At 41.9% G+C, this 24,049-nt stretch overlaps 1 protein-coding gene across 1 annotated transcript; it reads left to right on the plus strand.

The window, feature by feature from the left end:
• Window positions 1-2,807: 2,807 nt before the first annotated feature.
• On the plus strand, window positions 2,808-24,049 carry artnb (artemin b). The gene is made up of 5 exons (XM_006786775.3): window positions 2,808-2,879; window positions 3,484-3,814; window positions 15,456-15,517; window positions 21,490-21,700; window positions 22,023-24,049. The coding sequence occupies exons 2-5, from the start codon at window positions 3,688-3,690 to the stop codon at window positions 22,520-22,522; spliced, it is 900 nt and encodes a 299-aa protein (XP_006786838.2). The 5' UTR covers window positions 2,808-2,879; window positions 3,484-3,687; the 3' UTR covers window positions 22,523-24,049.

Consider the following 24,049-nt stretch of genomic DNA (forward strand, 5'->3'; position numbering starts at 1 on the left):
CGGCTGAGGCGGTAATTACTGGAGATTCATCAGCGCCGTGTGTACACTTGTTGAGCTAATGTGGAAACGGGGTGCTGTGCAGTCCGCTGTTTTGCTGCTCTCGGAGCTTCATTGTGCTCTCACTCTCTCGCAGGTGTGGCCTGGGGGGCTTTAAAGTCAGTGTATTGGAAGAGAGGAGTTCCCACTTGAAAAGTGAAAACAAATTTAAAAGTGGGAAGAGGCCCAAGAAAAGAGAGTCACCTTTTGGATGAAGAAATGACAAATGGGCGACAGGGGCAGTGACCTGTGCCTCCAGAAGAGACCAGAGAAACGTTGGAGAGAATACAAAAATATACTCGGAGTCACATGACAGCACTCTTCTCTCTCCCCTCTGTCTCCCAAAAAGTGATTTCCAATGCTTCTCTGTGTTTTCTGTGTGTAATACCTTTGCTTATATTGCTAAGTAGACTGCAGTCAACAGGAATTAAGAAGGGATTATATATAAAATATATAAAATGACCTGTTTTGCAAGTATCTCTATAACCTACATTACAATCAATCCAGTCCAATACCTCAATAGAACTGTTAGTTGCAATTTCTGCTTCCCTCTTGGCCAGATCTCTCTTAAAAAAAAGACATTTTAATGTCAATGACACTTATTTTACCTGCATAAATAAAGGGTATATAAAATTGATGTCGCCAAAAATTTATTCCAGCTGTTACCTTATAATCGGAATGATCTTTCTTGCTCAAAATGGCTTGAAATTATAGGTCAACAAGCCATTTGCGGTAGTTGAAATACATGCAATCACTTTTTGGCTTGGCACATCTGGTCCTGAATGTGAGTGGACCCAGCAGCTCATCCCTAAAGGACGGGACTGCATGTTTGGTCAGCAAATGTTCTGGGTTCACTTGACACAACAGAAGCATTTTGATATAAAAGAAAAATATCGTCCTCGTAAATTCAGTTTTATACTGTTACATAGGAAATGAAAAATTCCATTAAAACCACAACAGTGGCCACGTTATGGCTTGCCAGACAGGAGGAGAAGGAGGAGGTCTGCAGTAATCCAGTGCCTGCGTGTGTGTTTGTGTTTGTATGGCCTGGAAATGTGTGTGTTTTGCTTGCATGGGGTTTAACTGTAGGTGTACAAACAGTGTCATGCTGTAATTCCCTTTAACAATACTGAACAAGTTCATCGCCATGGCTCACAGTGATGGATGATGTGGACACACTCGTTAGACACACTTGGATTTGTCGTGCCCTCTGCTCAAACTGCCACCTGCTTGCTGCCTCGTTGGAAGTGGTGCCTGGCTCAACCAAGGAGGGAAACTTACATTATTTGGCAGATAGAGATGACATGTGTGAAAACTGCTTCAGGCATATTGAAGGAATCAAACAAAGTTCAGTTTTGACATCCCTAAACGCTTGTTTTGACATCTTTGATTCATCAGTAAGTCCCAAATATTCCAGAATTTTATGATCCTGGCGGGTCTACCTTTTCTCCTGCTGTTGCTGAGCTCATCTTTCTTATCTGATGGTACATTCCTGCATGTCAGGCACCTCAGCTGTGCGCTTTGTTGCCTTGTTGGTTGCTACTATTAATAGTACTGTGGCATAGACCAGGGAACCTCCCTGCATTTGTCTCTGCCTCAGCAGAGTGGGCCTGCAGAGGACAGCTATTTACCCAGTCTTTGTGCTCGGCGGGCCTCAGTGTTTGCCCTGCAGGGAGTGCCTCTGCTTGAGGGCCTTTTCGTGTGAATGTGGGTGGGTGGGTGGAGTGGGGTAACAGAGAAGAATGGAATAAACCCTATAGGATGGAGAAGGAGTGGGAAAGGTGCTTGGTTTGGATTGCAGTGATCAGGGGTCTGGGGACTGTCACACTCAGTCCTTTTGCCCATCCTTCAAATAACAAGCCCAGGCCAGGGTGGGACATTTAACATCTGAGGGCATGAGTGAGTGCGTGTACATAATGACGTCCCGTGGGTGCATGTGTGCATGGAAAAATGACAGAAGACTACAGAGGCACAAAGGGTCAGGGAAAGGACCCAACAAGGGATGCAGAAATAGTGCAGGGCCAACATCTTTCGGGCCGACCGTCATTTGGGGTCCCAAATGGATCACAACTCACCTATGCATGTCTCAGTGTGCGCATTCACGTGGGATATACTGAAACTCTCGACATTTATCAGTCCCGGTGTGTAAACAATGAAGGCCAAGAATCTTCCACTGGAACAGTTTTCCAGAAACGCTCCGTGACCATCCCATATGACAGTCTCCCCCAGTCTCCCTCCCTCCCTCCCTCCCTGCTCCCAGCGCAGGAACAAAAAGACATCTGAGCCATGCAGATGAGGAACAAAACTCAGAGCACTTTGTGCAGCCGCCACTGCGCTCCAGTTTCACAAAGTCTCTGACAGGGGGAGCGGCGCGCTGTTTTTACGCATAGCCTCCAGTCCAGCAGCCTATTGTAGACATTGTAAAGTAGCCGCGTAGTACATTTGTGGAGAGGACACAGCTCTGATAAATGGATACCTGAGTCCAGAGTAGAAGAGCTTTTACCAAGAGAAAAAACAAGATATGCGCTTTTTGGAGACGCTGCGTAAAGGCGTGACGCATGGACTTTTTTTCTTTTTATTTTGAAGTCAGATATTTTGACCGACAGAGGAGAGGTTTTCTCCGTTTGAACTTCAAATTTCAAATCAAATCAAATCAATCAAGCCAACAGATCCACAAAAAGAAGACAAAAGGGCTTTCCATGTGATTTTTTTAACCAAACCGTGACCGCACAGTCTATTCTCGGACGTTTTGTCGTAAAAGAGACGCAAATCGTGCTTTGAAAACTTATATAGTCATTAACCATAAGAGCTGTTTGGAGACAAGACCGAACAGGTTACTAGAGGTAAGAAGCGGAGAGTCATGCCTGGAAAAACTGGCTTCTTTTCATTAAACGCTGGTTTGACGTGTCAGCGGAGACGTAGTACAAGAAGCAGATTGAGGGCAAACATTTCTTGCACTTCTGAATGTTTGACCGACTCTCCTCGCTTTCTCTTTCTCCGCGTTGAATTGTTTGTGTCACCGCAAACAAACTCCCCGCTAATTAGATTTTATATAGGCAGTAACCTGCCAACACCAGTTAGCTGTAGAGTTTTATTTTCTTCGTCCTGGGTAGATGTAACCGCCTGCAAAATGTCTTTCTTGACAAGTCATTCGGTCTCGTATTTCAGACCAGAATATCGTTTCCTTTAGACAACTTCAGATATTTTTGAGAGGGCTTGTAGAAACAAATATCTTGAAGTTTAAAAAAGGTGTTTTTTTCATCACAAATAATACAGAGTAACAAAATAATAATAATCTAACAAAAAGATGGGAAACTGCCCCATCCTTTGGTTATATTTAATTCCATAGTTCAATCAGACTTGAGAGCCAAATAAAACACAATGAACTAACTTAACTCACTGGTTATTACTGTGTATTTACCATCCACTGTCTCTGTTCTTGTTCAGGGTGCTGAGACTCTACAAGAAGCCGTGACAGGACTCCGGCCATAGAAAAAAAAAAGCATTTTTGGCCCCACATAAAGGAGGAGGAGGAGGCGCTTCTTGCCTTGAAGCTGAGACGTTTTTAGATGGATTCTTTATGTCTGCTTCAGCACCGGAGCAGACGGTCTGCTCTGAACATTTGCAAGCCGTGACAGCACGTTACAAAACATGACGCATCGTAGCGTATGGATTGCCAAAAACATGAGCTGCTGCACCCAGCGCGGAAAAAGGAGAAGAAGAAGAAGCGGCTTCCCTGTCCTCTGCGGTGCGGAGCAGGACGCGCGCAGGACAGCTGGTAAGGCGCCATTCAGGGTCCATGCAAAGTTGCTGGAAAAGTGATTTAAGACTTTGTCACAGCGGTTTAGAGTGATGGTGCTAATATCTTTATGCTTGCTGTAAAAGCAGACCGGGGCCTCTTGTCTTCGTGTTTGCTGTGACAACACTGAAATGATCGTTTGATGTTTGATTTGCTTTCACTTCAGCCGCTCTCAAACCTCCCCGCACGCACCTGCCAGCTGCTTTGGACTCCTCTGACTCTTAGGATCACTGTGACCTGGATTCAGAGCTGGGATTCATTCACTGTTTATTGGGAGGGCATTAATGAAACGCAGTCTCGTAGGAGGGTAGTGGATGTGTTTGTTCCTGTGGTGCTTATAAAGTTAAGTTATATGAGTTATAGTCAGAAGTGTTTACAAGGTGCCAGAAGGGGAAGGGGGGCCTCGGAACTGCGGAAAAATATAAATCAAAGGTACTGTGGTTTTATAGGTGTGTATGTATTCTCAAAGAGAGGACAGTGGCAGTCAGAAGTCCTCCAGTGTGATCCCTTCTGTGGTGGGCTAAAAATCTAAATATCAAAGTGCCGATTACACACGTACAGAGAGAGAAACAGAGAGAGAGACATACAGCTGCGTGTGTTCTCCTCCTTTCCAGAGGCTTTGAGGGGATCATGGCCAGATGAAGTCTTTAAGCTTCAGGTGTTGTGACATTCAGGGTATTTTGTGTTGATCACTCTGGCTTTACCGCTGTGTTGCTGTTTCGGGATCTACTTCAACTTTAATCTGTATTCTTCTCGTTCCTTGCATTCAGACTTTCAGCATCCGGTGATTTCCCTCCTGAAATGTCAAGATTTGTCTGCTCAAAAACGTGATTATGGCTAACTGACTCACACATTTGTACATGAACTTTCATGCTTACACTCTGACTCAATGACCCTGTGACTCACACAGTCATATACATACAATGTCTCTCTCACACACGCTCACACACACTGATGAGGCCCATTTGGAGGGAGGCAGGCCTCTGATGTTCAGAGCCACTGAGAGAGTCAGCAGTGTTTTCTCGATTTTTCTCAGCACTCGATGAATCTCTGTGTGTCCAGGCGCTTTGGCATCACCTGAGACATGTCGCACGTCCCCAGCAGGCGTCGCCCACTCAATTTCTGTAAAGCCTGTGAAAACTTGTCATGCCATTGAAGCGGCCTTGTTTTTACTTTACTCTGGATTGTTTTAAAATCTCCAGTTTGTTCTCAGGAGGAACCTGAGGGTATGGCCTCGGCTTCAGGCATCTCACACTCGCCCGTCACGCTGCCACAGCTTTCACTTCCTCCAGTCAAAGGTCACGGGGGTCAGTGGCCCCGCTGAGGGTCAGGTACAGCCGGCCGGCATGCTCTCTTTTCCAGCAGCCCGCTGATGTGTGGTCTGGCTTGTTTTAACTGGCATGTGGCTTTGCAAGAGTTAGCGTGCCGTTTGTTGGTGTTACGGTGTTAACTCTTTCTTAATCTGACGCCAGCCGGGGTCGCAGAGGAGCCACTTAAACACTTATAATCAAAACTAAAACACGAGTTAATTTAAATAAAAGCATCCTCGTTGATAGACTTGGATCCGCTGTGACACTATTTGTCTTCCCCTCTGGTTTTATTACTCACTAAGCCTTCATCCGCAGGGCCTGATACCTCAGTTATTACGCGGTGTGTTTAATTTAATATTCTGGGACATATTGAGGATAAAAACACTCATATCTTTTTTTTCTTTAAAGCAAGATTGCATCTCTCAGATTTGCCAAAAAAAACATAACCTCTGCTTCTGCTGACAATCAAGGGGAATGAAGTGAGGAAAACAGCAGAAGGTAGGGGGAACATTCAGTCACTTCTGGAGGATAAAAACAAAAACCCAAAAAGTCCCACAAAGTTTGGAGCAGAGTTGTTTTAGGGGGGGACTTTGAACAAAGTAACCATAAATCTTATAAACCGATCATACTGACAATTTTTAACATCACACATCTGTCTCACCAGGCAAAACCTGTTAACTTTAAAGCGAGCTTTAAAGCAGATGAGAACTCGACAATTCAGTCCAAATAAATAATATTTATTAAATATTGATCATTAGAACAGCATCCATCAGAGCACAGAGGTTATTCTGAACATCCTGCTTCTCATAGGTTCATTTTGTTTGAAAATAAATCTTTCATTACAGCATGTGTGCTTTAAATCGAGCTGCTCAGATTAGAACGACTGATAGAAAACTGACACTCTTGTTTAACCTTCAGAATGGCATCATGAGGATGACGTAACACTGTTTGTTATCAAATTAATGATCGATTTGGTGAAAATTAACAGAATGATAATATTAATAATTAGTCAGTAAAGTTTACTCACCAAGCCACTGACCTATCAGATGATCAGAATTTTTCGTATGCCTTCAAGTCGAAGGTTAAAAAGTGTCTCCAAATAAGAACTCACGTTGTACGTCTGTCGTGGGAATTTAAAAAGAAACGTGATCGCAAAGTAATTAAACTATGACCAAATACCTTTTATGCCTAATCGTCTGATAATGTGTGGCTGTATATTTCCTGGATTAGTCATATTGACAACACGAGAGATTAAAAAGCAGATAAAGCCTGATTTCCATCACAAACAGTGAAACCTACTCATTGTTCACTGAGCACATTAATCTGACTGACTTCAGATTAAAGCATATGATTCATTTCACAGCAATACTGATGCAGTGCAACATTCAAGCAATACACCAGACCACAATCTTTACAGATTAATGGACATCCGTCAGTAAAAGATGGATGCGTGCTCTGCGCAGGGAGGCTTGTCTTCGTCTGCGCCTCTGCTCCGGTGTGTGTAACGTTACTCTGGCTGTTTTGTCCCAGCACTAATGGAGAGAGCGCAGGGAGAGAGATTGATTATGCAACGTGAGGTGCCACAGGGCAACTTCAATCTGGAAGTGCTTAGAGTACGCAGCGAACCACAGTGATTCCTTCAGGGCAAATTGAAGGAGGCATGATCTGACATAAAGGAATTTCAATTTGTTAGATGTATTCCTTCAGACAAATGCTTCCCATGCTACTTCTGTTTTCTATGTCCCTGCTTTTGTAGCGCTGGACAATCTCGTGTAACTACACAGGGGGAATTACTCCTTTCTGTGATCTTGGATTGTTTTCTTGTTGTCGAGCACTTTGGCTTTTTTTTTTCAAGTTCAAACACTTTAAAATATTTAGAACAAAGCAAAAGTTAATACGTTTGGAGCCGCTGATGAAACATAAAGCTTAACCTTTGTGCTTATCGTAAAATCTTCCTCTTAAAACAACTTTTTCTCCGAATACTGAAGAATGTTAACTAGCCCAGCGCCATGTTTGTGTCTCTGAGAGCGCTTTTTGATACAATAAGCTGTATTCTTCTGAAATTAGCAGGTCAGATTCATTAATCATAGCGTCTGAGGGCCGCTTTGAACTATCAGGCCAGGTCATTAGAGCCAGCCTGTCTGGGGTGGGAGAGGGTGACACGGAAACACTTTGGAGAGCGCTGGTTCAACCAGACCCAAGTCACACTAATAATGACCCGTGTGTGTGTGTGTGTGTGTGTGTGTGTGTGTGTGTGTGTGCGTGCGCGCGCACATGCATGTGTGTGTGTGTGAGAGAGAGAGAGAGAGAGAAAGAGAGGGAGTGTGTGTCACTTATAACCACTTTTCTGAGAGCTATTCTCAGGCACAGTGTGGGCTTAATTTGAAGAAATAACAACATGAGATTGGAACAAGAAAAGGTTGCAAGGGTGCAGGAGGGGGGGGGGATTGTGGGAGAAGAAATTTCAGTGTGGGTGTGTGCATGTGTGTGTGATTTGCACTGCCAGTTTTTCCTGGAAATATAAGCTTTACAGTGTTTTGGCAGGGGGGGGGGGGGGGAGTTTATGACAAATGCATGTGTGCGTGTGCATGTGTGTTTTCTATCTATTCCTGTCCATCCCTCTCTGTTCTCCCCCGCTGTCCTTTCTGCGGCCTTTTAAGCGCTGCCGTCCTCACAAACACCGGAAAGTGAAATCCTATCCTCCGATCATCGCTCCAGCATAGCTAAAATGTGTTCCCATTTAAGGTGAGGCTCAACCAACGGCTCTCTGTGTGGCTTCCTTTTAAAACCAACTTAATCAGGCAGGAATTTGGGTTATTAGGGTCAGGGACACTGGGAAGCAGCTTTAGTGAGAAGCAAAGTGAAGCGAAGCGAGACGGTGAGGACACAGATGTGTCGCATCAGCTGTTGCTGTCTTTAACTCATGGGAAAGCAGGCGGTGCGCAGAGAAAGGTGGTGTCCCGTCTAATTTACCTGATCGGGTCACGAGATGCTTACAGGTCTGATGCATTGTGGGTTTCTGTGTGGATAATTAGCGATAACTACGCTATAGCTAAACTTTCCAGTGACCCTGCACACTTAATCTTGTCTAGAGGCGGTGGTACTAAATTCCAGCTGATGTGGAAAAATCTAGAAGGTTTATATGCTCATTATACCGGAAACCTACTGAAAGCTGGTGTTTTTCTAGCTCTCCTGCTAATTTTAGCAAGGTATTCGCCACTTTAACATTTAAAATTTAGCAACAGATACAAGCAGTGTCAAACACAAGCTATCAGAAAAAATCACATAGATTTTGAATTACTCTGTTATTGATTATTTTGGGCTGATTGGGAAACCAGTTGTGTGAGCGACAAAGCAGTTGCCCCGATATTCAAAAGATTTGGAGAAACATTAGCATTAATTCAGTTGTGTTTGTGTCCTGCAAAGTTAGCAACTAGAGGGTGAATTCATTGAAACAGTTAGCTTCTAAAGTAGCAGACATTTCCTTCAGATGATGAGAACAAAACTGAACTAAAGTAAGAGTGAATGCTGGACATGTTCCCGCCACTTGCAAATGAAAAGCTTTATTGAGCGCGGTTAGCTTAACAAAGCTAAAATAACCTCTCTGTTGCTTAGCTGAACTATCGAACCTTCAGATCATTTTCTGAAGGTTTGTCACTGCGAATGAACCCTTTACACATCACATGCTGACGTCTGATCCCTTTTCACTACAAAAATATTGAGTAGTGTAGGATGTGACAACATTCGCCATAATTCATAGACATGTGCAGCAGCAGATGATAATGGATCAAAACCTCATATCTCAGAGCCTTTTTGCAGCACATACAGATATCTGCAAACACTGATGATACATAATAAAATTATTTGGAGTTTTTTGTTGTTTTTTTGTTAAACCAAATCTTTCTACTTTTTCCTAACACATCAGTAGGCATTACTGTACTTCTGGCTCTTGGAGGCTTTAAAACAGTTTAAAAAATCAATGTGCTTTTTTCCCTTCATAATGAAATGTAACTGACAGATTTATGCAAACATACAATCAACAGAAACATCAAACGTCCATTGTATGACGAATTTCTCAAAGAGGGTGTAATTGGTAAGGTCTATATAAGGCATGCAAGACATGTAAGAACAAATGGAAGAGTCTGTTTTGCATTTCTGAAATTTCACACCGCTGCAATGTGGTCACTTTACATTTTTACTTGCTTAGTCATACAATACGTCTGATAATTTCCTCTCCGTTGGCTCTGTTACAGCCTCAGCTTTCTGCTTCATTGAGAACATGTTTCCATTCGTGGAGTCAGGTGGCTTTGGCCATTCAAATGACGACAGCGTTCTCTCTAACTCAGTTGCAATAAAGCCATCAGGGCTGTCACTCAAGGTGAGCGCGCTGGTCGTGGATGACACTTTTATGACCCGCAGAAAAATGCATTTTACCGTGCTTGTTGTGACCCAACGATCCCAGCACTTTGACAGTCTGCCGTAACTCTTTCTGGCAACCTGACCCTAAATGTGTGAGGGCGTTAATCTAGAACTGTTCCACTTCAAACACATTGCTCCCCATGAAAAGTGCTTCATCCCACTTATCCCACCAAGAAACTATTAAACACTTTTTTTTTCCTCGCTTCAGAGAAAGCTGCAGGGTCAGTGAAGTAAATCACTTATCACTCAAGTTTACTATTAGGCAGTCAATAAGTTTAACTCCAATAGGTACGTCTAATGAGGTCCAGGTTGTGGTGTTTAACTGCTCGAGTAAAGCATTTTCTTTCTGTTCTTTACTTTTCGATCCAGATTAAAGCTCATTCTAGCAGTATCTCTTAAGTTCATGTGGCAAATATGTAAGCAAACAGCTGCCTGTTTACACATAATGTGATAAGACTTCTGTCCACGTGATGAATGTAGGAAGCAGGCCTATCAACTATCAAAGAAAATTACTGGTGGACTGAAATTAGAAGCTGTCTATAGCAGCCGATTGGTCGCTGCGGCTGCAGAAATCATACATACACCAAAGGCTACTCTTTTTAAGTATATCAAATCATTTCATTAAATAACAATAGACTCTAAACCGTCCATTTTCTTCTGTTTGTCCAGCTCAGGGTTGCAGAGAGCTGGAACCTATCCCAGAGTGTAATGCAGAGTACACCCTGGTACAGGTTGCCCGTCTGCTGAAGGGCTACCACGGAGAGACAAACATTCACACTCGCAGTCACACATGCAGCCAATTTAGAATCATAAATTAACCCAAAATGTGCTGGAGGAAGCAGGCACAGGGAGAACATACAAACTCCAACCTGCAGATTCAAACCCAGGATCTTCTAGCTGTGAAGTGACGGTGCTAAACAACTGTACCACCCATATCTGAAAGCTGTTACCTGTGTGAAAGACTGTCAGACACCTACGGGCTCAGATGTTGTCGCTCAGTTATAAAGATGCAGACAGGGGGTGAGGTCATACGGATTCACTCCTCACCATCCTCTTCCAGGCACTGCGGTGTCTACACCTCTGATTATCCCGGCCTCAAGTATGTGTGCGTGTGTGGGAACTGTGAAAAATTAACAAAAATAGTTCGTGTTTCTGTGGCAGGGAAAGGATTACAAGAAAAGACCAACAGGCGGAGAGACTGTACGTGCACACATGTGTGTGTTTTGGGGGGACCTATCTGAACCGAGGCATGGGACCTGCTATCTGTTTCTCATTTTAGCGCCGTTCTGTGGTTTTCCAGCAGTGACAGGCCAAGGAGTGGAAACTGGCACTAACGAGCAATTACATCCTGCCTGCCTGCCAGGGATTATGGGATTACAGGCTGACCGGGCTTCAGTCTGCGCTCCCTTTCTGCACTCTCATTTTGTCATTCCCTTGCCTTCCTTGTGTTCGCGCTTATCTTTCCTTTCAGACCTCTCCCATTCAGTGGTTCAATTATCTTTTTCTCATTTTTCTTTCCCCTGGAAAGTAACCCATTGTCTATTTTTAATTCTCCTTACTCGTTTGTTCATTATTATCTCATTCTCCTTATCGCTACTCCTCCTCTTCCTCCTCCTCCTAGCCTTTTCTCCTTTTGACTTCATGGCCCCCTCACATAGTTTAAACATGCTGTCGTTAACCGCTGAAGAGTGAAATTGGTTTAGTCGTAAAGGGGAAGAAAGGACACTTATCAAGAGCAAAATACATTTAATGTGCATGAACTTTTAATAAGAAGGGTGAAAATGAGAAACAAAGGGTAGAGGGTGAGAGTCAGGAGAATGGCACGTTAATGTCTGAGTTTAAGCCGTAGCCCCAAATTACAAATTTGTCCCAGAAGACACAAGTTTTTACTGTTTAACACCCTGGAGTGTTTTGTTTTGTACAGATTAATGAAAAAAAACTGAAAATCCTGTCAACAGCATGTTACAAGCAAGATTAAAGTAAAGTTCACGCTGGTTAGATGCATATATCTGTGGAGCTTTGGGGCACAAGCTGATATTATGCTACCTTTTCGAGGGGACCTCCCCAGATTTCTTGGTGTCTGGTAGTGATCAGGCGGCTCTCCTGGTGTTCAGCCTCTTTCTCCTCTTACAGGTGTCTTTTATTGAGCCAGCGGTGATTTACTGTACTCTTGTTTTTCTCCTCGCTCCTGCAATCAGGCACCGTGGTAGTGACAGGTTAAAGCTGGAGGTCAGAACATTTTACCGGCGTTCACACAGCAGAAAAGAGAGCGACTCTAATAGGAAGTTATTATCGGCGTTTGGGTTTTGTGGGGAGACTAAACACCAGAGAGCTTGGAGCTTTTTTTTCTTCTTCACAATAGTGAGAGGTTTATGGAGGCTCTGTGAGTAACGCTCAGGTCTGTAATAGTATACAGTGAACCCACAGATCACTGACCAGAAAAACATCTTGGTGAGTAATAGACGGGAAATCAATGTAATATTTATACGGCCTTACAATTGTACAGTATAGCTGCAGAAAAAGTTCAGGGAAAAAAGAGTGTTTGAGACAAATGTGTGACAGATGTGTGAGGTATGTCACTAATGAGGCTGATTATGACTCAGCAAGTAGAACAGCAGATTCTGCACAATATGTTTAAATGAGGATGAAGGGGGCCTAAAGGATTCTTTGGGTTTTATTATCTTATAATATATATTATATTAACTTTTATCTTTCAGACAGAAAAGTGAAATCTAAAGAGAGACATTTTACTGACTAAACTTATACAGTTGCTTTTTAAAAAAAACAAATTTTAGATGCTGTGTTCCCCTAAACGAATCCCATATTGACCTCTTATATAATAGAAAAGCATGTTTCTGTGTTGCATGACTTTTGTGGTTTGTATGTTTTGGTGCTCATAAGATGAAGGCCCAAATTATCCCAAATTTTTCCCTGCTTCAGTTCAGCATGCATTCTGTCCAGTTAACTGATGTTAGTTTTACATTGGGGTCCTCTTTTCTAGAAGCTGGTGTCTTTTCTTATATCTCAAATAAATATTCCCTGAACACAGTCTGCATCCACCCTGTGCAAGCACTTAAACACCATTTGGAGTAGCTATGCACTCCAGTCCTGTAAGCTCCGCGAGTATTAACTGGCTCTGTCTTCGTGGGTTGCTCTCGCTTCTGGAGAGGTTGCCCACTTAACTAACTGTGAACAACAACCGCACCGCTGAGGAGCAACAACGTAAATGGAAGGTGACAAGAACTCTTTGCTGCAGACATGCAGGCTGATGGACAAACCAAAGCCTTTAATCAGCCAAACAAGGAAGAAACATATGCTTAGCTGTCTAAACACACACACACACATATACTGTATATATCAGCAAGCTTGTGTCAGTCTGCAGCTCTTCAGGACCTTCAGTGGTGTGCTCTTTCTTATTTCCCCCTCTCTCCACCCCTCAACTCCTCCTCCCATCTCTGAAAAGCCTGGAGGCGTCGGGCTGTAAACAGCTCCACAGAGCCGGCGTGAAATGAACCAGCAGACAGGCCCATGTAGACTCCCAGCTCATTGATCTAAAAAGGGCTAAACACTCCCAGCTGTGGCATTAGGGGTTGAGAATGGCACCTCTCCAGAGACTCGGTGAGGATCTGCAGCCCCGTGTCCCACTTCACACTGCTGTTAGTTTCTTAATCAGCTCAGAGACAGTCGGAGATACAGAGCCCAGGAGTTGGAACGCTTTGGCTTTATGTTGCAGCGGCGGCGTCTGTTTTTCTGGCTGAGTTACGATCAGTTTGTCTCTCAATGTCCTCTTGTTCCCTCGCCCAACCCTCAGTGTGTGTAACCTCACTTTGCCTGGACTGGATCACCACAGCTGGAACAAGCAGGATTGCATAAATGCACCAACAGGTCTTATCAGGACCTGTGATCCATAACCTTTTGTCAGTCTTCCATCTCACTGCACAGACAGAACTTCTTTGTGACTGTTAAATAAACATGGTGCGCTGCATATCGGCGAGATCTATAGAGACGTGAACGGTACACGCTGGAATACGCTACAGTGGGCGTGCAGTGTTGCTGTATGTAGTTCAGTGCCAAAGTTACACAAAGCCTCTCGGAGATGATAGATGTGGTTTCAAAGATGTTGGAGGTAATTGTGGGCAGAGTGCTGTTTCAGAAAAAAACATGTTCGTGTCACATTTAAACAAGTCAAGCACGCTGAAGTAATTCATTTATTAGCAGGCAAGCGGGGAAATTTCATTTACAAATAGTCACAAAGCGAAAAAATGAATTTAAGCAGAAATACAAAAGAGACAAAGAAGGCAAAGACTAAATGAAAGTGAAAAGTGAAAGGAAAGTTTGGTCTTTAGGTTTTTAAATAAAAATCACTGATTTGGCATCTTGTAGACTAAGAATCACCTGATTACCTCATGTATTTAATCTTAAATACATCATGTATTTAACCTTGATTACCTCATGTTTTTAACCTTGATTACCTCATGTTTTTAACCTTGATTACCTCATGTTTTTAACCTTGATTACATCATATTTTTTTAACATTGATTACCTCATGTTTTTAACCCAGATTACATCACATTTCTAACCCAGATTACATCACATTTCTAACCCAGATTACCTCATATTTCTAACCCCAATTACCTCATGTTTTTAACACTAGCCTTGGAAAACTCATAAATCTCAATCCAACCTCAATATTAATTGAAAAGTAATCAAAAATCAATCATACCCGCATTTTTTATGCTAATTAATATAGCTCCTTGTTTTTCCATCCATCATCATTTATCTAATGTGGACAAAATGTTCCTGAAATTTGAACATAAACAATTCCTTGATAAATGGGCACCTGCTGACGAAGATCCTGTAATATGATCAAACGCTCCAGAATGGCTACTAATGGACCTTGTGATTACACAGTGTTGTTGATGGCTGTTTCTGAGATCAAGGATAAACACTCAATCTCAATCAACGCTCACGATATATTTGGGTTCTGGTCTAATATTTGGACAAAGAAATTGATTCCAAGATGCTCCACTGGACTTTCAGAGTGGCAGCTGAGGTGTATATATATATATAGATTTTATAGTTCATACATGCATGTTCCCAGTCCAAACACCAGCCAATCAAATTATTCACTTAACCTGTGAACTGGTTATCTTTAAAGCTTCCAAGCAGTGTGAGCCACTGTTTTGGTGTCCGGCTGCATATGTTGAGCATTTTAAAGATGTTTTTCTTAAGTACTAAAGCAATATAAAGAAGAAACACCTACAACTTTGTGATAGTCTGATCTTCTTTGAGTTCCCCTTTTGGGAGGCCACAGTTTAACCTGATGACCTCATGTTGCAGGCGCTCCGCAGCCAGCACAATCCTCCACACAGCACGTACTATATATAAACATCTGCATCCGTGACACTTCTTATCACCTGTCCTGCATCTCTGTGGTTTTTGTCTGGGACCTCCGTGAAGTGCTCTTGCCATGCCTGGTTCCCCCTGCTTGTACCTCTGCCACAGGAATAACCCTAAAGAATGCCTTTGACAAGTAAATTGCAGATACTGGCTTTTGTTGCCGGACTGGGGTTGTTTGCATGGATGTATGAACAGACAAGCCAACACTAGCCACAGTAACTGGCAGCATACACTAGTCTCTTACTGAAGCAGCAACCAAAACATTGTCCTCATGTACTGAGGACGTGATTTATGTGACATGTCGGCTTGCTCAGGGGCCCATGGGCCTGTTTTCTTTTACAGTATCTGGACAATTGTGAATGTATACACACCATATCGCCCGCATGTTGTCCCTTTAGTTTATGTTATCCTTTTCAAAGGAGTTCTAGGAGGAGGAAAGTTGAAGCCTTGTTCTTGTTCTTAAATTCCTCTGTCCCTCTCTTTCTTTCCAGGTGGGACCAGATGGAGGATTCGGAGGGCGGATAGACAAGACGTTACTTCTGCAAAGGGCAAGGTTTGTCTGCAGCAAGCACACTCATACTTACCTCTCCTTCAACTTCTGCCTGTTTTTCTCTTCACCTCCTTTCTGTTCTCCATCTTTTTCACACTCACTTAAATGAAATCCTCCTCTGTGCATATAAGCTCACCTTATAAGTTTTCGACTCGACTGTGCAGACCACTATAAACCAGAGCAAGAGTTATGTGTGTGTATAAATTGTTAATAAAATCCATCCCCGCCAGACTCAGAAATGAGCTTTTCATGAAGCCCTGTCAGCACCGAAGCTTTCGGTGCTAAATGATAAGCCAGCGGACGGAGCTTGATCCAAGGCGGAAATAAAGCAGAGTTATTTGACTTAAGTATCACTGAAGATGAAACAGGCTTGAGACAAAGTGCTGCTGCAGCTCTTTTGCGGGGCTTATTAAAAACCTGTGTGTTTTAGAAGCTCTTCTGAGTAGAATCTTATTATCTTTATCAGTTTTATATCTGTAAAGCTCCCCATCAGCTGAGTTTTGTGGTTAGGCAAATTATTCCTCTGGTGTTAACTAATATTTGTTTGTAATTACACTTCTCTGAAAACTTGCTACCTTAGAAACCTTAGAACTACTCTACTTACCTTAATATGTCTTAATATGTCTTATACAATCTACATTAAAGAACTGTTATAGATAGATAGATAGATAGATAGATAGATAGATAGATAGATAGATAGATAGATAGATAGATAGATAGATAGATAGATAGATAGATAGATAGATAGATAGATAGATAGATAGATAGATGCATGTTAGTACATGACTTAATAATTGATCAACAAATTGATTTACTCTGCCTTACAGAAACCTGGTTGCAGCAGGATGATTATGTTAGTTTAAATGAATCAACACCCCCGAGTCATTCTAACTACCAGAAATCTCGAAGCACAGGTCGAGGGGGCGGTGTGGCAGCAATTTTTCACACCAGTCTATTAATTAATGAAAGACCAAGACAGACTGTTAATTCATTTGAAAGCCTGATGCTTAGCATTGTCCACCCCAGCTGTGAAACTCAGAAACCAGTCTTACTTGTTATCATCTATCGTCCACCTGGGCCTTACACAGAGTTTCTGTCTGATTTCTCAGACTTTATATCTGATTTAGTTCTGAGCTCAGATAAAATAATTATTGTGGGTGATTTTAACATCCATGTTGATGCTAAAAATGACAGCCTCAACATGGCATTTAATCTGTTGTTAGACTCAATTGGTTTATAATCCAGCCACTGTTATCATCGTCAATGCCCTGTACCAACACAGAGCAGAGCAGCTATCTGAACGCTACCCCAACAGAGGTCGATTATCTTGTTAATAATTTCACCTCCTCACTACGTACGACTCTAGATACTGTAGCTCCAGTGAAAACTAAGGTCTCTAATCAGAAGTACCTGACCCCGTGGTATAATTCTCAAACACGTAGCCTAAAGCAGATGACTCGTAATCTGGAGAGGAAATGGCGTGTCACAAATTTAGAGGATCATCATTTAGCCTGGAGAAATAGTTTGTTGCTTTATAAGAAAGCCCTCCGCAAAGCCAGAACAGCTTACTACTCATCACTGATTGAAGAAAATAAGAACAACCCCAGGTTTCTCTTCAGCACTGTAGCCAGGCTGACAAAAAGTCAGAGCTCTTTTGAGCCAACCATCCCTTTAACGTTAACTAGTGATGACTTCATGAACTTCTTCACAAATAAAATTTTTATCATTAGAGAAAAAATTACCAATAATCATCCCACAGATGTAATATTATCTACAGCTACTCTTAGTACCATTGATGTTAAATTAGACTCTTTTTCTCCAATTAATCTTTCTGAGTTAACTTCAATAATTACTTCCTCCAAACCATCAACGTGTCTTTTAGACCCCATTCCTACAAAACTGCTCAAAGAAGTCCTGCCATTGATTAATTCTTCGATCTTATATATGATCAACCTATCTCTAATAATCGGCTATGTACCACAGGCCTTCAAGGTGGCTGCAGTTAAACCTTTACTCAAAAAGCCATCTCTAGACCCAGCAGTCTTAGCTAATTATAGGCCAATCTCCAACCTTCCTTTCATATCAAAAATCCTTGAAAGAGTAGTTGTCAAACAGCTAACAGATCATCTGCAGAGGAATGGTTTATTTGAAGAGTTTCAGTCAGGTTTCAGAGTTCATCACAGCACAGAAACAGCTTTAGTGAAGGTTACAAATGATCTTCTTATGGCCTCTGACAGTGGACTCATCTCTGTGCTTGTCCTTCTTGACCTTAGTGCAGCATTCGATACTGTTGACCATAATATCCTATTAGAGCGATTAGAACATGCTGTAGGTATTACAGATATTGCACTGCAGTGGTTTGTATCATATCTATCTAATAGACTCCAATTTGTGCATGTAAATGGAGAGTCCTCTTCACACACTGAGGTTAATTATGGAGTTCCACAGGGTTCAGTGCTAGGACCAATTCTGTTTACATTATACATGCTTCCCCTAGGCAGCATCATTAGAAGACATAGCATACATTTTCACTGCTATGCAGATGACACCCAGCTCTATCTGTCCATGAAGCCAGATAACACACACCAATTAGTTAAACTGCAGGAATGTCTCAAAGACATAAAGACTTGGATGGCCACTAACTTTCTGCTTCTTAACTCAGATAAAACTGAGGTCATTGTACTCGGCGCTGAAAAGCTTAGAAATATGGTATCTAACCAGATTCTTACTCTGGATGGCATTACCTTGGCCTCCAGTAACACTGTGAGGAACCTTGGAGTCATTTTTGACCAGGATATGTCCTTCAACGCACATATTAAACAAATATGTAAGACTGCGTTCTTCCATTTGCGCAACATCTCTAAAATTAGAAATATCCTGTCTCAGAGTGACGCTGAAAAACTAGTTCATGCATTTATTACTTCCAGGCTGGACTACTGCAATTCATTATTATCAGGATGTCCAAAAAACTCACTGAAAAGCCTTCAGTTAATCCAAAATGCTGCAGCAAGAGTACTGACAGGGACTAGAAAGAGAGAGCATATTTCTCCTGTTTTGGCTTCCCTTCATTGGCTTCCTGTTAAATCCAGAATTGAATTCAAAATCCTGCTCCTCACATACAAGGTCTTAAATAATCAGGCCCCATCTTATCTTAATGACCTTGTAGTACCATATCACCCTATTAGAGCACTTCGCTCCCGCTCTGCAGGCCTACTTGTTGTTCCTAGAGTATTTAAAAGTAGAATGGGAGGGAGAGCCTTCAGTTTTCAGGCCCCTCTTCTGCGGAACCAGCTTCCAGTTTGGATTCGGGAGACAGACACTATCTCTACTTTTAAGATTAGGCTTAAAACTTTCCTTTTTGCTAAAGCATATAGTTAGGGCTGGACCAGGTGACCCTGAATCCTCCCTTAGTTATGCTGCAATAGATGTAGGCTGCCGGGGGATTCCCATGATGCATTGAGTTTTTCCTTTCCAGTCACCTTTCTCACTCACTATGTGTTAACAGACCTCTCTGTATTGAATCGTATCTGTTATTAATCTCTGTCTCTCTTCCACAGCATGTCTTTTATCCTGTCTTCCTTCTCTCACCCCAACCGGTCGCAGCAGATGGCCGCCCCTCCCTGAGCCTGGTTCTGCCGGAGGTTTCTTCCTGTTAAAAGGGAGTTTTTCCTTCCCACTGTCGCCAAAGTGCTTGCTCATAGGGGGTCATATGATTGTTGGGCTTTTCTCTGTATCTATGAAGCGCCTTGAGGCGACATTTGTTGTGATTTGGCGCTATATAAATAAAATTGAATTGAATTGAATTGAATAGATAGATAGATAGATAGATAGATAGATAGATAGATAGATAGATAGATAGATAGATAGATAGATAGATAGATAGATAGATAGATAGATAGATAGATAGATAGATAGATAGATGCATGCCAACCAGCTCCATTGTGGCTTATGACCATAAAATTATTTCATTTTTATTTATTTATTATTTACTTATTTATTTAAATTAATAAATAAATAAGTAAGACAGAGGTGCAAGATTTACATAATCATAATAGTAAAAGAACTACTCATCCCACAATGCATTGTAAATCTAAGCTCACAAGCTTAGATTTCCAACCATTTCCAACCTTCTTCTTTTCATTTCAGTGTTGTGTAATAATAGTGCTGAAGTTTGTAGTGCGTGTGTGTGTGTAGTAAAGTAATAATAATAATAATAATAATAATAATAATAATAATAATAATAATAATAATAATGCATTTTATTTGAGGGCGCCTTTCAGAAACCCAAGGTCACCTTACAAAAAACACAATTAATAAAAGGAACAGTAGTCATAAAATACATAAGATAAGTTAAAATTACAAAACAGAGCTTGACAACAGATAAAATCAGCATTAAAGCGAATAAGCCAGTTTAAACAGATGTGTTTTGAGCTGTGTCTTAAATACGGAAAGGGAGTCAATATTTCTTAGTGCAGGAGGAAGAGAGTTCAGAGCCGAGGAGCAGAGCGACTGAAAGCTCTGTTTCCCATAGTGATAAGGTGTGAGGATGGAATGGTAAGATGAATAGCAGATGATGATCTGAGAAGGCGGGAAACAGTGGTGATATGGAGCAGGTCACACAAATATGAAGGAGCAGATTTATGGATACACTTGTATGTAAGAAGTAAGATTTTAAAATTTACCCTGGCTTCTACGGGCAACCAGTGAAGCTGCTGAAGAACTGGAGTAATATGAGCTAGTTATGACCCGAGCTGCAGAATTTTGAAGAAGTTGGAGTTTATGAAGGGACCTTTTAGGGAGACCAAATAGGAGGGAATTACAGTAATCAATACGGGACGTAATAAGACTATGGACAAGGATGGCAGCAGCATGGGGAGTAAGGAAGGGACGGAGTCGGTTAATATTACGTAAATGGAAGTATGCAGACCGGCTTATGTAATTAATGTGAGACTGGAATGAAAGAGTATTATCAAGTATGACACCCAAACTCTTAACCTGAGGGGAGGGAAGGGTGGGAGAATTTTCAATGTTAATGGAAAAACTGTGGGATTTGGTTAAGATAGATGGTGTACAGCCTACATATCTAAATTATACAGTGTTTTGATCCTTATTAAAAAAAAATCACCACTCAGCTGTTTCTGAAGTTTTGCATGACCTGATGTTCACACGGTTTAAACCAGGGGTGGGGAAACTCCAGGTCTCAAAGGCCGGTGTCCTGCAGGTTTTAGATGTGTCCTTGATCCAACACAGCTGATTTAAATGGCTTCATTACCTCCTCAATATGTCTTGAAATTCTCCAGAGGCCTGGTAATGAACTAATCGTTTGATTCAGGTGTGTTGACCCAGGGTGAGATCTAAAACCTGCAGTAGTTCTCCACACCTGGTTTAAACGTTTCCACGGTAACAGCGGCTTCCACAAGCAGAGATGTCACTTTTTCCGCTTATGATTGTGGGTAGAGTAGTTCTTTTCCACGCCATCACCATTAAAAATGTTTTTTTTTTTTTTAAATAAGGTTGATAAAACAGATTCGTGGTTTACAGGAGCACAGTCATTGTTTCGGTCTGCTTTGGATAGTCTCAACATTCTGGCTCAAAATCCCTATGGAGAATGTATGGGATGTTTACTTTCAGAGGTACTCAGGGTACTGACAATTAGAGCCGAATTGTCTGTAAGTTCATATTATTATCAATCTATTGGTATCGGTATTTATATTGACTGACAAATGAAAATTAAACTGTAAATAACAGCTGGAAGAAGAACCTTCAACCATGTTATGAGGGTTCACCTTGCATAGTTTGTCCACCAGAGGGCACTCTGAATTTTCCCTGTTGGCAGTGCTGCAAACACAACAACCAGCTGACCAGAGCGGAGGACTTTATTAACTATACATAACACATTTTAGGGAAATCTTTTTATGTGTTAGAAAGAGAATATATATCCAATAAGAACCAGCTGACATACTCTGTCTTCTTAGGTGCTGCTGTGGGTGCTCATTGCTTTGCTGCCTCTGGTGGAAGGAGCTCATATGAAAGGTGGTGCTGGTGTGGGATCAGACTCAGGCCACACTGTGGGCCTGCTGGGAAACCAGGAGGAGAGGCAGCTTCCTGTGACGCTGCCTGAAATGGTGGAGGACAAGGAACAGAAAGAAGACAGTGACCCTTACTCTACTTGGCACCCTCTTTATGGTACTGAAGCTCTTGGGAAAGTGTTTTTGAGTGACTGATAACGCTAAAAAGCTCTCTCTATATATACATGTGCAGTCCATTTACTATATAAGTCATAGCACATAAGCTTGACTGAGCAGTACTAGAATGGAAAGATGGTTGAGAGAGGTCTGAGCCTGCTTTGTGTCTCAGGCTTTTGAATACACTTACACGTGAAGTCATTTTATATTAAAATGCAGACGTGAGATTGTAGATTACTTAAGAAATATACCCCACTGCTCATAATTCTGTAAACTGGTGTTCACTCCCAGCCTACCATTTCCTTTCTTTCCTTCTCTTTCAGACCCTTTTGTAATGGATGAGGTGGATGACCATCCCAGCAGTCGCTGGGTAGGACGATCACCACGCTCCTCTGATCCCACAGAACCTCAGCCCAAGGGATCATCGAAGAAAAAGAAGAAGAAGAAAGAAAAGGAAGAAGAGACAGAAACAGGGAACAGAAAGGGTAAGGGGAGAAACGGACACCCGAAGCAGAGCAGCAGGCACTGCCGTGTGGAGAAGAAAGAGATGAGGGTTCGGGATCTAGGACTGGGATTTGATTCGGATGAAATCGTCCTTTTTAAGTTCTGTGTAGGCTCCTGCCAGGCCGAAAGAACAAACTATGACCTAGCACTGAAAGCACTGCTGGAGAATGGCTCGCTGCCTCGACGCACCGCCCGCAAGGTCAGCAGCCACCCCTGCTGCCGCCCCGACCGCTACGAGCCAGTATCGTTCATGGATGCCAAGACCACGTGGAGAACCATCCAATCGCTCTCTGCCGCCAGCTGCATGTGCATGGGCTGAATGATGAGTACAAACAGATAAGTGCCCAGGATGAATAACGCTGAAGAGCCTCTGGCTGGATAGTGTATGTGTCTGTGTGTGTGTGAGGCCCCATGTTTAGGATTTGGCCATATGGGGGCACTGTCTCACACAGAAACAGAAAAGAAGAAGAAAAAGAGGCCACTTGTTTGCCTCCCTGATACATTTCCTGCTGAGAAGGAAGTGGGCTGGCTGCAGCTGGACATTAAGGGCCAAGGTCAAAATCAAGAGACTGAGGGTGAGGTCATTAGGGAACCCCAGTCTGGATACTGTTCCCTCATTAAAGGGTGAATTATTTTTAACTGAATAACCGGTAATTAATGCAGGATACTAAAGCCTGGTTATTATACACAGAGACCTTCTTCATGTGTTTGATTTCATATGGGCGAGACCTGAAGGCTGAAGCTCAAGCGATGTAAAGGAAATTTACAGTTAAAGGACGCTTTGTTTCCATTCAGACCATTCATGCTCGGTGAGAACAGGTGTTTCCACAAGATTCGTTCTCTTCCCGCACACAGACAGGGACATTACATTGTGTCTTCTCTATGTTCAGGTGAACTCAGCCAGATGGATGCCATGCATCTTCATGTATTACTGTATAAAAGTAAAGTATATTTATTTTGGATAAATTATTATTTATTTATTATGGCTTCATATGAGAGCTGTTTTTATGAACTCTGTTGTAGATAATATCTATTTATTGCCAAGATTCACTTTTCATGTCGACAGTTACTTGTGCTCGCATACAGTACAACTTTTTCTTCTTTTCCAGATGCTGATTTTCACACTTACCCAGCGCAGAAAGTCAAACTTTGGCTAAACAGTTTCTTCTAGGCAGAAGTAGATTGGATTTCTAAAATCTGGTTATTGATATTTTTTTTTCTATTGAGCAAAACAATATCCAAGAGGTCAAATTCTTATTTACTTTTCATCCCAGACTAACAGATTTTGGGCAAAAATGGACCAACATTGAAACAATGTGGAAGAACTGATAAATATTGAATGTTGTTTACTTTGAGAGCATCTAACATAATTGAGTCTGGTGAGATATCTGTGTTTGTGGTCACCTTTGTGCTGGAAATAGTCATTTAAACTTTAATACATACTGCATTGTATGTACAGTGTGTAGTGAAGAGGATCAAATATGGTTTTCCTTTGCTGTTACATTGGTGGATGCTCAGTTTTAAACACTAAATACTGAAGTTATTATATGAACAACTAATCCCAGTGAGCCAAACACTCAACTTCAGACAGTTTCTTGATGTGTCCTCAGAGTAACCCCAGCCTTGATGACTGATATCAGCCTTTGACCAACTAACATATTTACCAGTGGCCATGTTTTGTGTCCTATCAGTCCCAGCAATTTGTCCTGACTAAATGCTCTCAGATATGAACTGAAAGTCATGTTTTATAATGCAATAACTTTGTTTGAATTTTATTTTATTTTTTTTACCAGCTATCAGTTAAATTGTTACCGACCCAGAATTTTAGAACTCGTGCATCCCTAAT

The sequence above is a fragment of the Neolamprologus brichardi genome, chromosome 18 (assembly GCF_056152115.1).
Source record: "Neolamprologus brichardi isolate AB-2024 chromosome 18, ASM5615211v1, whole genome shotgun sequence".
In the NCBI taxonomy this organism is placed as follows: Eukaryota; Metazoa; Chordata; class Actinopteri; order Cichliformes; family Cichlidae; genus Neolamprologus; species Neolamprologus brichardi.

Bases quoted from the DNA above. Each gene is read 5' to 3' on its own strand.
- artnb (XM_006786775.3), top strand. From the start codon at position 3,688: ATGACGCATCGTAGCGTATGGATTGCCAAAAACATGAGCTGCTGCACC. The intron at 3,815-15,455 runs GTAAGGCGCCAT...CTTTCTTTCCAG, and splicing joins GGACGCGCGCAGGACAGCTG to GTGGGACCAGATGGAGGATT. The intron at 21,701-22,022 runs GTACTGAAGCTC...CTTCTCTTTCAG, and splicing joins TACTTGGCACCCTCTTTATG to ACCCTTTTGTAATGGATGAG.